At 44.5% G+C, this 17237-nt stretch overlaps 1 protein-coding gene across 1 annotated transcript in view; it reads left to right on the top strand.

Annotated features, from left to right (window-relative positions):
- The window catches only part of SPTLC2 (serine palmitoyltransferase long chain base subunit 2), a 207137-nt gene that overhangs the window by 111919 nt on the left and 77981 nt on the right, over window positions 1-17237 (top strand). Inside the window, exons 5-7 of the mRNA XM_029597667.1 lie at window positions 13589-13713; window positions 14619-14712; window positions 14857-14962. Coding sequence (XP_029453527.1) covers window positions 13589-13713; window positions 14619-14712; window positions 14857-14962 — 325 coding nt within the window. The remainder of the gene's footprint in view (window positions 1-13588; window positions 13714-14618; window positions 14713-14856; window positions 14963-17237) is intronic.

The raw sequence follows: 17237 nt of genomic DNA, 5'->3' as shown, positions 1-17237 counted from the left end.
GCTTTGGGCTATAGGAGGCATCGGCATCGAGGGACCTTGGAGACACCTCAATAGACAGTGAACCATCAACATCGGCGGGGCCATCTGTTCCATCGAGGTCGTTAGCTGAGAGAGACATCAGAGACCGGCCTTCATCTGGCTCTTCCAGGTCAAGGATGTTGGGTTTGTCGGCCTTGGCACTGGGAAAGAACCGATCCAAACACTGAGGGAAACAGAGGAAGCATCGACATTGGTCCACGTTGATGCATGGTGCTAGGCACAGGAGAAATGCACCAGCTTCTGCTGTGATGCCCCTGAAGTGACCCTGCAGTGAGGACAGCCAGTCTTCCATCAGTGCTGGAGGTGTGCCACAGTCTCCATCCCGGTGCCAGCCACCAATCCTCTTCTTGGTTTCGAGGAATATCTGGTTACACTTTCTGCATCCTAGCCCTTTTTTGGCATCAGCGAAGTTCATGGAGGAATTGCTCCCTGGTTGTATGTGAACCGATGTGATATTCGATTGAATGTCGGTATAAAAAAAGTTATAAATAAATAAATAAATTGGAGAAGAGTGTGCAGCTGGCCATCGAGAAGGCAATGTGCGGCCTCGGCATCAAGGCGCTGCCACCGGCACCATCGCTTCTCGATCTGCTGCTGGAATCCCTGCATGCACTTGTCACAGCCACATCAGTTCCTGGGGCGGCATTGATGCCCTGCGGAACGCTGCTGCCGCCACCTGCCAAATCCGGTCATTGTTTCAGGTTCTTCGGAGGAAGGAGCTCCCTTGATGCCAGAGAAGACTCCGGGGCCTAGGCCACCACGACCAGTTCCATCTGTGCCTACATTACTGGTTGGAGGCAGAGCGCCTAGGCCCCATCCCCAGTTGATGACAGCGGGGACAAGGTATGACACCTTGAGGGATGACTCATTAGTGGCTTCTGACTACGCTTTACATGGTCTCCCCTCAGATCCACTTTTTTCAGAGGAATGAAGGAAGTTCCTGCTGGAGGACCTCTCCTTTGCAGGTTTTGTTTAGTTGATGACAGAAGCCATCCCCTTTCAGTTGATGACTGAAGAGGATATCAGGCACAAAATGCTGGATATCATCCAGTTCATGGAGCCTCCCAAGAAGATTATGGCAGTCCCCAGTGCACAAGATCCTTGTGGAGTTCCTGGTTAAGGCTGTGGGAATACCCCCTCATATTGCCTCCTGTTAAGGCGGGCGCGATTTATCTCATCCAAAAGGCTCTCTGATTCGACAAGCGTTAGCTATCCCACCATTCGGCGGTTGTCGAATGTGCTCTCAAAAAGGCCAAGTGCTCTAGGAATCATTCCTCTGTGCTCCCAGGGAAGGATCACAGAGCGATGCTCTTGGGAGGAAGGTTGTTCAGGGTGCTATGCTTATTGCCTGCATAGCTGCCTACCAGCTTTGTGAGCCAGTATATGCGGGACATCTGGAAGCAGGTGCAGGATATTTCCAAGCAGCTGCCTCAGCAGTAGCATGAAAATCTTCTGTCACTGGTGCATAAGGTCCTGAAGTGTGGGAAACAGTCTGCTCGACCTATGATGTTTTTGATGGCATCAAGGGTCTCTGCAGCGGGAATCGGCATCCACAGGCTCACATGGCTGCAGGCCTTGGATCTCAGACCAGAGGTGCAGGCGCAACTCGTAGACGTGCCATATACGGATGAGAATCTCTTCAGAGATAAGGCCAAAGACGCGGGGCTCACATGCGGGACCATCATGTGACCCTTCAAAAGCTCTCCACTACCACTCTGGACTCGCCGTCCTCATCTAGGATGTCATCTAGGTCTGGTCCTAGGTCATCCTTCCACCTGAGGAAGTACTATCCTCTGCCTCCTCGTTTCCTTCAGTCTCATCAGGGTTGTTGTGGCAGCTCCAGGCAGCAGAGCCCCGAAGTCCTAGCCGGTGCCTCAGTCAACTTCAGGGATGGGGTTTTGACTGGGATCATAGGGAACATAGCCCAGTCTTCTGAACCTGGGGCGATGGATCTGCCAGTCAGGGGAAGGCTATAGTTCTTTGAGAACTGGTGGTGTAGCATAACCTTGGACTAGTGGGTTTTTTCCATCGTCCGCCAAGGGTGTTGATTGAACTTATCGGATACCCTGCCAAATTGCTCCCTGAGCCTGTTCTGAAAACTGGTAGCACATCAGGAGGTACTAGTAACAGAGCTCTCCTCCCTCCAGCATGGCTAAAAAGTGAGGTGAAAGAGGCTATTTTAGCCAAAAGATCTTCATTCAAAAATTGGAAGAAGGATCCAATAGAAGAAAATAGGATTTATTTAGAAGTTTTTATATACTGATGAACGTTGGGAACATCTCATCGGTTCACATAAAACACAACTCAGCAACAAGCGCTTTACAGGCGCTCTCCTGGGGGGGGGGGGGGGGAGCCAAGATGGCAGCTTAACGCTGACATTTCAATGCTCTGTGCTGCAAGAGTTTCCTTATTCTCTTTTTATCTGCTAAGAGTTACCTCTTGAAGAGAAAGGGGAAAGTAAGAACCTTTCCCTCGGAGCCCCTCTCTCTGTCCGGGCAGCCGACGATTCAGCAATGCCTGGCCACAGCTACGTATATGGGGTAAGTGGATCCGGCTGTTGTGTGGAGTGGAGGAGAGCTCACCACAGCTTTGGAAGAGGCGTCCCTGAGCCCTCTCGGCGTCAGACCACCTCCATCAGCGCGGGAGGGGTCGCAGCAGCTTGTCGGGCAAGAGTACTGGAGAGGTTCCCCGTGTAGCAGACACCGAGGGAGGAGCTGCACTGTATACCCCCGCGCTAGAAGTGCTGGAGACTGTAACAGGGAGACCAGCCGTACCCCTGCTAGGTGAGACACACTACAAGGGGAGAGAGGTGAAGAAAGAGGGAAGGAGATAAAGGCTGCGGAAAGAGCAATTTTTTTCAATCCAGAAACCATCTGTGGTAACCCTGGAATCATTATGGGACCTTGTTTCAACAATGGGTAATGCTTCTATTGAGTGCTCCTCTAAGATTAATATTTTGTCTTAACAATTTGAGACATTTTGTAAAAATAATACGTTACAACATCAAGATAACCAGCAGAAATTTAATCAATTAGAAGAAGAAATACATACTATTAGGGGAGTACAAAGTTCTTTAAGATAGTGGTCTCTTGAATAGAATTTGTTGAAAATAGAATGAGATGTCTGAACCTTCGTTTAATTTTCCAAGGGTTGTGGGAGAATTGCCACGTTTTACCTTAAAGAGGTTTTTTCTTGAAATTTTAGTTTTCTTCTGATGTAATTCCCCCCCTTGTATAAAGTATATTTTTTACCATCTAGTTCAAGATATCAAATGCAAGTACCTGTTGTTGACGTGGACAATCTTAGAGTATTTGGAATCTTCTAATTATGAGGTGGTGGAACGAGCCACATTGCTGGTTTCGTTCCTAACGGATAGTGATCTAAGTGCTGCTATGAAGAAGTATTTCAAGAAGTCGAATACATCATTTATGGGACAAGCTGTGAGAATATTTCCGGACTTGGCTAAGACCATACAAGAAAGAAGGAAGGGACTCTTGGCTAAGCGCCAAGATACCCTAGCCCTAGGGGCATCCTTCTTTCTGAGATATCCATGCAAATGTTTAGTCAAGTATAAAGGAGAATTTTGTGTTTTCTTTCACCGGAACAACTTAAACATTTTGATTACAGGAAAGTGACACCTGTTAGGACTGAAGTTAATTGACATCAAATTATTGGTAGCTGTCTTAAGCTATGTCTTACCTCTATATGTTTCCTCTTAACCTCCTATGTAGGCTGGCCTCTCCCCTATGATTGGGGTCTAAAGGATACTGTGATTAAGATTTGTAATAAGAGATGTTCTCACAGGACAGCAGGATGTTAGTCCTCACATATCGGTGACATCACAGGATGGAGCCCAATCACGGAAAACTTCTGTCAAAATTTCCAGAACTTTGACTGGCCCCTACTGGGCATGCCCAGCATGGAACTAACCCTGCAGCCAGCAGGGGTCCCCCTTCAGTCTTTTTTTTCCGCGCAGCAGTAGCCTCGCGGTTAAGGAGCTCTGCAGAGATTCCTGACAGGAATTTTCCTCAGGGAATTATTAAAAGTTAATTTGCCCCACAGGGGTCCCTCTAACTTTTTCAAGCCGCGGTACTCCGGTAAGTTTTTATCCATTTTCCCTTCGATTACTGTCTAGTTTGGCCCTCGTAGCCTACTGGCCGTCGACCGTACCACGGCTCAATTTTTTCCATGGCCATTCATGGTTGACCTATGATTATACAACCTGGCACACTGCTTCCCATGCAAACTAGCATGATACTACATGCCTATGTATGAGGTCATTTAAATGAGTAAAAAAAACTCCGTTTCACCTTGGGTGTTGATATACAGTTGCAAATTTGTGTGGTTACACAGTTTGTCTTGTAGCTAATACTGAGAACCGTTCCCACTCCATACAATTCATTTTGAGAGGTTTTTCCGATTAGCCTGACTTCAGTGCCAGGAAAAATAGTGGAAAGTGTTCTAAAGATCAAAATCACAGAACATATAGAAAGACATAGTTTAATGGAACAAAGTCAGCATGGCTTTATACAAGGCAAGTCTTGCCTCACAAATCTGCTTCACTTTTTTGAAAGGGTTAATAAATGTGGATAAAGGTGAACCGGTAGAAGTGGGGTATTTGGATTTTCAGAAGGAATTTGACAAAGTTCCTCATGAGAGGCTTCTAGGAAAAGTTAAGTCATGGGATAGGTGGTGATGTCCTTTCATGGATTACAAACTGGTTAAAAGACAGGAAACAATAGGATTAAAAAGACAATTTTCTCAGTGGAGGGGAGTGGGCAGTGGAGTGCCTCGGGGATCTGTACTTGGACAGGTGCTTTTCAATATATTTATAAATGATCTGGAAAGGAATAAGACTAGTGAGGTAATCAAATTTGCAAATGATACAAAATTGTTAAGAGTAGTTAAATCACAAGCAGATTGTGATAAATTGCAGGTGGACCTTATGAGACTGAAAAATTGGGCATCCAAATGGCAGATGAAATTTAATATGGATAAATGCAAGGTGATGCATATAGGGAAAAATAACCCATGTTATAGTTACACAATGTTAGGCTCCATATTAGGGGCTACCACCCAAGAAAGAGATCTAGGCGTCATAGTGGATAACACATTGAAATCGTCGGTTCAGTGTGCTGCGGCAGTCAAAAAAGCAAACAGAATGTTAGAAATAATTGGAAAGGGAATGGTGAATAAAACGGAAAATGTCATAATGCCTCTGTATCGCTCCATGGTGAGACCGCACCTTGAATACTTTGTACAATTCTGGTCACCGCAACTCAAAAAAGATGTAACTGCGATGGAGAAGGTACAGAGAAGGGCTACCAAAATAAGGGGAATGGAACAACTTCCCTACGAGGAAAGACTAAAGAGGTTAGGACTGTTCAGCTTGGAGAACAGATGGCTGAGGGGGATGTGATAGAGGTGTTTAAAATCATGAAAGGTCTAGAACGGGTAAATGTGAATCGGTTATTTACTCTTTTGGATATTAGAAGTACTAGGGGGGGCACTCCATGAAGTTAGCATGTAGCACATTTAAAACTAATTGGAGAAAGTTCTTTTTCACTCAATGCACAATTAAACTCTGGAATTTTTTGCTAGGGGACATGGTTAATGCAGTTAGTGTAGCTGATTTTAAAAAGGTTTGGATAAGGTCTTGGAGGAAAAGTCCATTACCTGCTATTAATCAAGTTGATTTAGAAAATAGCCACTGCTATTACTAGCATCAGTAGCATGGTATAGACTTAGTTTTTGGGTACTTGCCAGGTTCTTATAGCCTGGATTGGTCACGGTTGGAAACAGGATACTGGGCTTGATGGACCCTTGGTCTGACCCAGTATGGCTTGTTCTTCTTATGTTCTCTTAATGGCCAGAGTAGTCGAACCCATTCCACCAGGGCAAAGAGGGTGGGGATTTTACTCCTGGTACTTCCTGATACCAAAATAAACAGGGGGCTCTGTCCCATTCTCGATCTAAGGGCCTTGAACAAATTCATCAAAAAAAAGTTCAAGATGGTTTCCCTGGGCACCTTTATTGCAAAAAGAAGACTGGCTGGGCTTCTGGATCTGAAAGACAATTACACCCATATCAAGAGCTTCCCAAGTCACCAGAAGTATATCTGATTTGTGGTGAGAAACAGAACTTCTGGTATCATGTGCTGCCGTTTGGGTTCGAGTCAGAGCCCATGTGTCTTTACGAAATGCCTGGCCATGGTAGTGGCGCCCCTTTGGCTGGTCAAGAGCACATCTCAGGCGGGGGTCAATGAGTCCATGTGCTCGAGCATCTGGATGCTGGAGGCACTAGGGTTCATTATCAACTATCCCAAGTCCCATCTCAGTCCATCACCTCAATTGTACTTTATTGGAGCCTGCTAGACATGGCTCAGGGCAAGGCCTTCCTGCCTTAACAAAGGGCCATCAACCTGATTGTCATCGCAGTGGAGATTCAGCAGAGCCTGCAGGAATCAGCTTGGCACATGTTGAGGCTGTTGGGCCATATGGCCATGACAGTTCATCTGTCCCTTGGCATGTTTATACATGCGAAGGGCCCAATAGTCCCTGAGGTCACAGTGGCGTTAAGCCATGCAGAACCTCCAGAATCGCATCCGAGTCACTTTGTCTCTCCGGGACTCTCTGTCCTGGTGACAAGTAATTTAAAATCTGGAACGGGGAATCTCCTATCCAAATTGTCCTAACCACGGATGCATCTAACCTGGGTTGGGAAGCTCAATTATGTGGGCTGAGCACTCAGGGTCTGTGGTCTGCTCAGGAACTTCTTTATCAAATCAAATCTGGCGGGTCCGCTGTGTGACCTGTTCAATAGATCCCTAGAAACGGGAGTGGTGCCGAGAGACTGGAGAAGAGCGGTGGTGGTCCCGCTTCACAAGAGTGGAAACAGGGAGGAGGCTGGCAACTACAGGCCGGTTAGCCTCACTTCGGTGGTGGGAAAAGTAATGGAGTCTCTGCTGAAAGAGAGAATAGTGAACTATCTACAGTCCGGAGAATTGATGGACCAGAGGCAACATGGATTCACCAGGGGAAGATCCTGTCAGACAAATCTGATTGACTTTTTTGACTGGGTAACCAAGGAATTGGACCAAGGAAGAGCGCTCGATGTCATATACTTGGATTTCAGCAAAGCTTTTGATACGGTTCCGCACAGGAGACTGGTGAATAAAACGAGAAGCTTGGGAGTGAGTGACAAGGTGGTGACCTGGATTGCAAATTGGTTGATGGACAGAAGACAATGTGTGACGGTAAACGGAACCTTCTCTGAAGAGAGAGCGGTTTTAAGTGGTGTACCGCAAGGATCGGTGTTGGGACCGGTCCTGTTCAATATCTTTGTGAGCGACATTGCGGACGGGATAGAAGGTAAGGTTTGTCTTTTTGCGGATGACACTAAGATCTGCAACAGAGTGGACACGCCGGAAGGAGTGGAGAGAATGAGACGGGATCTAAGGAAACTGGAAGAGTGGTCGAAGATATGGCAGCTGAGATTCAATGCCAAGAAGTGCAAAGTCATGCATATGGGGAGCGGAAATCCGAATGAACTGTATTCGATGGGGGGGGAAAGGCTGACGTGCACGGAGCAGGAGAGGGACCTTGGGGTGATAGTGTCTAATGATATGAAGTCTGCGAAACAATGCGACAAGGCGATAGCAAAAGCCAGAAGAATGCTGGGCTGCATAGAGAGAGGAATATCGAGTAAGAAAAGGGAAGTGATTATTCCCTTGTACAGGTCCTTGGTGAGGCCTCACCTGGAGTACTGTGTTCAGTTCTGGAGACCGTATCTACAAAAAGACAAAGACAAGATGGAAGCGGTACAGAGAAGGGTGACCAGGAAGGTGGAGGATCTTCATCGCATGACGTACGAGGAGAGATTGAAGAATCTAAATATGTACACCCTGGAGGAAAGGAGGAGCAGAGGTGATATGATACAGACTTTCAGATACTTGAAAGGTTTTAATGATCCAAAGGCAACGACAAACCTTTACCATAAGAAACAAATCAGCAGAACCAGGGGTCACGATTTGAAGCTCCAGGGAGGAAGATTCAGAACCAATGTCAGGAAGTATTTCTTCACGGAGAGGGTGGTGGATGCCTGGAATGCCCTTCCAGAGGAAGTGGTGAAGACCAGAACTGTGAAGGACTTCAAAGGGGCGTGGGATAAACACTGTGGATCCATAAAGTCAAGAGGCCGCCAATGAAGAGTGGGTGACTCGCCAGAATGATGGCTACTGCCTGGAGACAATACCCTTATTCAATAAACATACACATGGTTACTGTGACTCCAACATCACTCTAAGCTTCAACAGCAAGAGGAAATGTGGAAAAAAGGATTTGCACTCACAAAGACGGGAGTAGCTGGCTTGTTACGGCGGTTACTACCCCAAACCAAATATCCAAATTACTACCTCCACCTTCCTCTATTCCTGATGCCTTTCAACTAGCTTGATCACTCCATTCTTATACTTCACTTCAATGCATATCCAGCATAGTTCTCTGCTTCAACAGCAGGGGAAAAGAAAAACTGTTACTTCACACATCCAGCAGAGCTCTCTGCTTAAACGGCAGGGGAGAAGAAAAAAGGATTCACACTCACAAAGCGGGGAGTAGCTGGCTTGTTACGGCGGTTACTACCCCAAACCAAATGTGCCTGATACTTCACTTTCAATGCATATCCAGCATAGCTCTCTGCTTCAACGGCAGGGGAGAAGAAAAAAACTGATACCTCACGCATATCCAGCATAGCTCCCTGCTTCAACGGCAGGGGAGAAGATAAACAACCAATAAGGGCTGTATAACATAATCTGGGTAAAAACAAATAAGCATGGGTGTAGCTTGCTTATTGCGGCGGTTACTACCCCTACTACCTCTAACTACTCAAGCTAGTTATTTCACTTGGATGCAGCTCCATCACCGCTCTCTACATTAATGGTGGGGGTGGAAGGGAATTAGAACCAAGAGCTAAGAGAAACAGATAAGTATGAGAGAAGAAATGAGGGAAGCTTGCTGGGCAGACTGGATGGGCCATTTGGTCTTCTTCTGCCGTCATTTCTATATGTTTCTAACTTCCTGGAGATCCGGGCAATCTGCTACGTGCTGCTGCAGCAGATACTACCATAAGCTTGCTGGGCAGATTGGATGGACTGTTAGGTTCTTTTCTACCTTCATTTCTGTGTTTCTGTGGTTGTCCCAACAAAATTGTCCTGATCCAGACCGACAGCCAAGTGGCAGTATGGCATGTCCACAAGCAGGGAGGCATGGGGCTTGTACCTCCTGTGTCAGGAAGCGGTTCAGAGTTTGTCATGAGCCTTCTCCCATGGAATGGTGCTAAGGCCATGCACCTGGCCAGAATGGAGAACATGATAGCGGACAGACCGAGTCATGGCTTCAGACCCCACAAATGATCTCTGGACCAAGGAGTCACGAATCAGATCTTCTGCCTGTGGGGAAGCCTAAATATGGATCACTTCGCAGCACCTTGAAATAGGAAGGTTCCTCAGTTCTGCTCCCCGTACAGGACATGCTGCAAGCCAGCCTCAGATGTCTTCACCTGGCCTTGGGGCAAGGGTCTCCTGTATGCATATCCTCCAGCTCCATTGATAGCAAAGATTCTCTTGAAGCTTCGCAAGGACAAGGGGCTATGATCCTCATAGCCCCTCATTGGCTGAGACAGGTCTGGTATCCACTTCTCAGGGAGATGTCAATCCAGAAACTGATTAGGCTGGGGACTTCCCCAGATTTCATCACTCAAAATCGAGGCAGATTGCAGCACCCCAACCTCCAGGCCCTGTCGCTCACAGCCTGGGTGTTGAGAGATTAATATTGAGAGGCCCATTTCTAATTTACCTTGCATATCCAAAATCCTAGAAAAGGTAATCAATAATCAACTCTCTGAATACCTAGAAACACATAGCATCTTACTCCCCAATCAATATGAATTCAGAAAGCATTAGAGTACAGAGACCCTATTAGTCTCATTACAAGACACCATCCTGCGAGGCTCTGACAGTAGTCAAACTTATTTTCTAATCATGTTAGATACCTCATCAGCCTTTGATACGGTGAACCACAAAATTTTTATGAACAGATTACATGAAATAGGCCTAAAAGACTCAGCTCTACAATGGTTTAAATCCTATTTGAATAACCGATCATATAAAATGAAATTTCAGGATAAAGAATCTGAACAGATCAATCTACTTCACAGCATACCTCAAGGATCTTCGTTGTCCACTATTCTTTTTAATATTTATATGCTTCCTTTATGTAATATTTTATCTTGTTTTAGTCTTACTTATTTTATCTACACAGATGTTCAGATTTTAATCCCAATTGAAAAATCAATAGACTTAACTCTTAAACTTTGGGACATTCTGCACCTTTCAGAAGTTGGATAAGTTCTTGGAGGAGAAGTCCATTACCTGCTATTAATTAAGTTGACTTAGAAAATAGCCACTGCTATTACTAGCAACGGTAACATGGCATAGACTTAGTTTTTGGGTACTTGCCAGGTTCTTATGGTCTGGATTGGTCTCTGTTGGAAACAGGATGCTGGGCTTGATGGACCCTTGGTCTGACCCAGTATGGCATGTTCTTATGTTCATTTATCAGTCTGCAATCAGCAAAGTATTAACTCAAATGAATCTCTCTCTTAATTTGAAAAAAAAGAGATACTGTACATTTGTCCTAAACTAAGCCAAGTAAAAGAACTAGAAATTTTGGAAGCTGCCAAAAACTTTCCCATTTCCTTTGAGGTCCGAGATCTCGGGATTTTTCTGGATTGTGAATTCAATTTAAAAGCATGGATAAAAAGAATAATTAATGATGGATATGTCAAACTGAATGTTCTAAAAGAGATTGAAACCACTTTTATATCTGAATGACTTTAGAACTGTCTTGCAAGCCCTTGTCTTTTCAAAGTTAGATTACTGTAATGCGATGCTGTTGGGCCTACCTCTTAATACTACAAGACCTTTGCAATTACTTCAGAATTCCGCAGCCAGACTTTTAACTGGTAATAGAAAAACCAAGCACATTACCCCTATATTGAAGGATCTTCACTGGTTGCCTGTCAAATATCGAACCCAACACAAAGTTTTATCTTTAATCCATAAAACATTGTCTAATGAAAAGATAGAATGGCTAACCTCAGTCTTACATTTCCATACTCCCGCAAGAACGACAAGATCAACTGGTACTGGGATGCTGCCTATACCATCTCCCAAAATTGCACATCTCAACTATGTCCATGAAAGAGCAATTTCTATTGCTGGGCCCCAATTATGGAACTCCTTGTCACAATATTTGCGGATGGAATCATATATTAAAATATTTTAAAAGGGCGTAAAAACATGGCTATTCCAACAGGCCTTCCAATAACTTCTCTGATTTTATGGCTTTTTAATATTTAATGTTTTTTATTTTAACTATTCCTTTTAATCTTTTGAAACTTTAATTTTTAATTTTAAATTATAATAAAATAGTTTAATTTTATTATTAAACTATGTATTTACATCTTTTCCTTTACTTTTGAAATGCAAATGTTTTTAAATGAATATTTTCCCTTAAGTATAAACCGATGTGATATGTTTACATGAACATCGGTATATAAAAACCAATAAATAAATAAAATCTCTCAGAGGATGTGTCTCGGTCTTAGATCCTTTCTCCTGCTCTCCACAAAAACGTCTTGACTACCTTCTGCACCTTTCAGAAGTTGGTCTGAAGACCACCTCTGTTAGGATTCACCTGAGTGCAATTGGTGTATATCGCCATGGTATAGATTGTAAGCCCATCTCTGTACAGCCTGTAGTTGTACAGTTCATGCAATGTGTGCTTCAGTTGAAGCCTCTCCTAAGTCTTCTGCTGTGTCTTGGGACCACAACGTGGTTTTAGCTTGGCTGGTGAACGCTCCATTTGAGCCACTGTGCTCCTGTGACCTGAAGTACCTGACCTGGAAGGTCATATTTTTGGTGGCACTCAATTCAGTCCGCAGGGTGAGTGAGCTCTAGGTCTTAGTGACTTATCCATCTTACACTAGGTTTTTCCACAATAGGGTGCTCTAAGTTCCTTCCTAAGGTGTTGTCAGACTTCCATCTTAACTAGTCCATCATCCTACCAACATTTTTTCCCTGGCCCCATTTGCACCAAGGCAAACAAGCCCTGCACAGTTTGGACTGCAAAAAAGCCTTATCCTTTTAATTGGAGCAGACAGAAGCCCATAGGCAGTCCACCCAACTTTGTTTCTTTTGATAGTAAGTTGGGTATCGCCGTTGCCAAGTATGTATTTATTTATTTATTAAAATTTCTATACCAGTATATGGTCAGGGCCATCATATCGGTTTACATAGTTTCATAAAACACTTAAAACAAATCTTAATTACATACCATGTATCGACAATACTAAAATTAAAAGTTTCATTACAGTTTGCCCTTTCTAATTGGCTAGCAGACTGCATGTCCTGTTATGCCAGGTGGGACTGCTTCTTTGAAGGCCATGTCGAGGTTCACTCCGTTTGAGCCATGGCAGCGATGGTTGCCCACTTGTGAGCAGTTCCCATGGAGGAGATCTGCAAGGCTGCCACGTGGAGTTCTCTCCACATATTCACATCACATTGTTTGGATAGGGATGGCTAACGTGACAGCAGGTTTGGCCAATCTATCCTTCAGAACTTGTTTGAGGTGTGGAACCCAACTCTGTTCCTGCATAGGGCCTGTTTTTTTTTTTTTTTTTGTTCAAGCTGCCCTCCCCTGTTACCAGTAAAACCAGTTGTTGTGCCCATTGGTACTTATCTTTGTGCACACGGGGTCCTCCAGTCTTATAACATAGAATCCAAGAGAAGAAAATAATAAAGCAGAAGAAACCCACGTAGTGGAAACCCAACTCCGTGGGGTGGCGGGTGGGTTTCATGAGGACCGACATCCTGCTGTCTGCGGAGAAAGTCCTTATTCAGATTAGTCACACACTGGCATAAGTCATACAGTCTGTGTTAAAAGGTGGACCTGGAGGGACTGGTAAATAACTGATTTAATAACCAGAGTAGATACCAGTTCTCTAAATACTTTTTATTAATGTAATTTGTTGAAGGCAAAAGATCAATATTTTTTTTACAAGTTCCTTGAAGTTTGTTGGTGAAATCCTGAGAACCAGCTTTAAAAAAAAAAAAAAAAAAAAAAGTAGAAATAAGGGTCAACTAATAGACTCTGGGTGAGACAAGAGTTATTAAAATTGCAAGCTAAGAATCAGTGGTTGATAATATGCATCAGTTATATTGACTGCCTCCTGGGTTTGAGAGAGCTTTTCTCTGCTGGACTGGATCCAGACTTCAAATAATCCCAGTTGAACCATCACTGAGAGCCCCACCTGATTGTGCCTCCTGCCATCCCTGCCCTGCCCTCTACCCAATCACATCAAGAGCCTTGCTATCACTAATTAGTGCTTCTCCTTATACTGTCAAATTCCTCATGGTGCAGATAAATCGGCAGATGCCAGCTCTTTCCCTCTGTGCTGTAATTGGACACATTTTTTTCCTGGTGTGTTGCAGGAAACCTGGATAAGCATGTGGAGCTAGAGAAACTGGTGGCCAGGTTCCTGGGTGTGGAAGCAGCCATGACCTACGGCATGGGGTTTGCGACCAATTCTATGAACATTCCTGCCCTGGTCAGTAAGGTATGTCGGAGAAATCTTTTTCTCTTCTGCTGCCATCCATAAAGATTAACTGCCACAGGAGAAGGAGCTGGCATAATGGATTGGCTTCATGTATAGCAGAGCCAAGAACTATTCCTGAAAGGAGCATGAAGTGAAACATGAGCAGCATAGCTCCTACAGGCAAGAGTCAGAGTCGGAGTGCAGCTTCTTGTATGTGCTGCACGTTTGAGGTTTGTGACTTCTGCTCTTTCAGTGTTCTTATAACTCTCCGTTCTCTTTTGGTTGTAATAACAGGAGTTGCAGTCTGTACGAATGGCAATGCTCATAGATTTTGCTTCATTCCCCTTTTGCTGATTAGTCCAAGTCTTTAAATCCTTACCATTTCCATTTGTTACCCTAAAACCCTTGTGCTATTCTGGGAGAAGTGGACTGAGAACACCATAGAACCAGTAGCAGGATACATAGTATTGAGATGTGGACAAGAAGCTAGAACTTACCTATAGTTTGGGAAGGAAGTAGCAAGTTGACGGGCTGGTGAGTTCAGAGTTGCACTATGCCACAGAGAGCGGAAACCTGTTCACCAATCCGTACAAGCCATAGATCTTCAGGAAATTCCTACCTTTCACTTAGTTTCACCTCACTCAACAGCATAGGGTGAGGCTTAGAAGCAGGACAAACGTCAAGTCATGTCCTGTGGTAAGACATGCAGTCCTTTTCATACTGGAGCAAGCAGAAGTGTTGCTTATGGTTTGGTCCTCTCCAGCTCCGGCAGGTGAGACAGCTTAAACCAAAACATTGCATTTCTGTGCTCATTCTCTCTATCTAGTTTGTAAGGACATTATCAAAGACCTCATGCAGTGGACCTGTGTTTGCTAGTCCCTGTAGCCTTAAAGCTTTTTAATGTGTGCATCTGTTCTTTGGTTTAGGGCTGCCTGATACTGAGCGATGAACTGAACCATGCATCACTTGTTCTGGGAGCAAGACTGTCGGGAGCAACAGTTCGCATCTTCAAGCACAACAGTGAGTGCCGGGATCTGAGTGGGGAGATTTGGGGATAATTGCCCGCTAAGCTCATGAGCCAGGAGAGGAGGTTTCAGTAGTGTGCCCTGTGGGGGCCTCCAGCTGCTGCATGGTGGAATCTTACAGCTGCATTTTGTTGCACAGATATGACCAGCCTGGAGAAGCTGCTGAGAGAGGCGATTGTGCATGGCCAGCCTCGCACGCACAGACCCTGGAGAAAGATCCTCATCATAGTGGAAGGAATATACAGGTAGAAAGCCTGCATCTTTGCATGCTGTAGGGGAGTAAGACGTCTCTAGATAAAAACTAACATTTCTTGTTTCCCATTTGCGGAATGAATGCAGAGCTTTTGTTTCACGTTGGCCTTTGCTTTCACAACTAATTGAAAGAACGAAAAGTGCAACTTTTGTGGTAAATGCCACAGAGAACTTCAGTGGCTTGTTTAGAACCATGCAAGGCGTAGAACGAGGGGGAGAGCAGGGTGTCCTACCACAAGGCAATCTCCATGTTCTCCACACTCTGTATCCCTGACACAGCACCAGAACATAAACCGGTTATGGGAGAATGATGCACTGTGGAATGTAGAACCTATATTCAGAAAGAACAAACCTACAAACACCGCTGTGACTGCCCCTCAGTAATAAACCAAAGACACCAGAAGGACAGTCCTCAATATATGCTCACAAGTACACACTTAATTCTGTGTTTTGTACAGAAACTTAAATCTCGTACTAAAGGAATGGTCTATATCCTATATACAGACAGTTGCTGTTAGCTCTTGCACCATGGGCCTGACCTCTGGCCTATCTCAATGCTTTTCCAATGTAGACAGCATTTGGCACTTATAATAATTTTTGGCTTGTAGGCCGATATATTAAGACGCTGTTCTGAAATTCAGCGCACAGTTTAATGCATGTGCTAAAATCAAATGAATTTCCAATGCAGTAAGCAAATAGTATGCTAATACATCGGGCGTTTAAAAAACATGCAAAATCAAATCCGCACACATTTGAACTTGGGGTGAGTGGAAGGGGGAAGACATTTTCTGCCTCCCACGCCGTCGAGCCCACGTGACAGGTGCAAGGCAGATTTGTAGCTGTCAGATTCCTGCCTGGGAAGGGAGCAAGATTCAGCCTTTGGTGATGGCACTGCTGCCCTACTGCTGTGAGCTGGGTTGCTATTGCCAGGTGCCTAAGGTGGCAGTGTCCAGTGAGCGACATTCACTCTACAATTTGTTGAGCATGGGGTCAGATTGCCGGGCTGCACTGAGAGCTTACCTGAGCAGGAAAAGATGGCACGACAAGGGCAGAGGAAAAGCCGCTTTCTCTTCCATGCCTTCTGCGTGTAAACTTATTTAGGAACCTGGTAGGTGGAGATTGGAATATATGTCTGAACCAGAGGTTGGACAGATCTTCAGAGTCAAGGTTTCCAGGGCAGGCAGAGGGTCTTAAATTTCTGATGAGATACCTAGATCTGCAGGATATATGGAGACTGCAGTACCCCTCTTATATAAAAAAAAAAAAAAAAAGAATCCTGCTTCTGACGCTCTCAGTTCATACAGCCATGTGGATTACTTTCTGTCCTCTGAGAAGCTGTTGTCAGATGATGCTATAGCACTATAACTTAGATTGGAAATGTTGATGGCAGAGTTGGTGTATGCTGATCAACCTGGCATTATAAAAGGAAGATGATATACTGCTAACTTGTGGGGTATTTAATATCCTATCCATAGCAAGGAAATACGGAGTAAGTAGAGAAGTAGTAGTGTTGGATGCAGAGAAGGGTTTCAACAGATTGTAGTGGCCATTCTGGTTTGCTATTTTAGACAAATCAAAGCTTGATCCAGGGCTTTATATATGCCTCCACAGGCTAGAGCGCTGACCAGTGGCTTTGTCAGGCTTCTTTTCTGTATTAAAAGGGATTAGGCAGGGATGCCCACTGTCTTCTCTTTTGTTTGACCTGGCAATAGTGGTGCTGGCACAAATGGTGTGGCAGGATTCATGGATTTCTAGGTTTGTTGCTGGGTGAACCCACAATTTCGTGGTTATGCTGATGTTTTTGTTAATTCTCACAAATATAAAGATGGCAGCACCTAAATTGCTTGACATACAGGAGGCATATAGTAACATTAAGGTTGTAAAGCTTTTTGTCAAAAGTAAGAGATTTGGATTGATTCTAAAAACAAAAAAGCCCATGAAGGTTTTAAATATTTATACATCAGATCTTGGGCAGATAGCTATAAAATGAATTAAGCCCCAGTTGTAAGCAAGATGCTGAAAGATGTAGATGAAAGGAATGAATTAATAATATTATGGGCAGGAAAAATCAAGGTATTAGCAGTGAATGTTCTACCCAGGTAAGCATACCTGTTTCCACAACATGTGCTATGTGTGCTTCCTTATACACAGGTTGATACAGTTATGCCGCGTTAGAGTGCGGCAGTGCCAGGCGCACCCTCGTTCCCCGCACGCATAGTTCTCTTCACCTACCGCTCGATACTCTCTTCAAATTGCATGCAAATGCAT

Source organism: Rhinatrema bivittatum, chromosome 4, assembly GCF_901001135.1.
Source record: "Rhinatrema bivittatum chromosome 4, aRhiBiv1.1, whole genome shotgun sequence".
NCBI lineage: Eukaryota > Metazoa > Chordata > Amphibia > Gymnophiona > Rhinatrematidae > Rhinatrema > Rhinatrema bivittatum.
The sequence above is the reverse complement of the archived record's forward strand: the minus strand, read 5'-3'. Positions and strand labels throughout refer to the sequence as shown.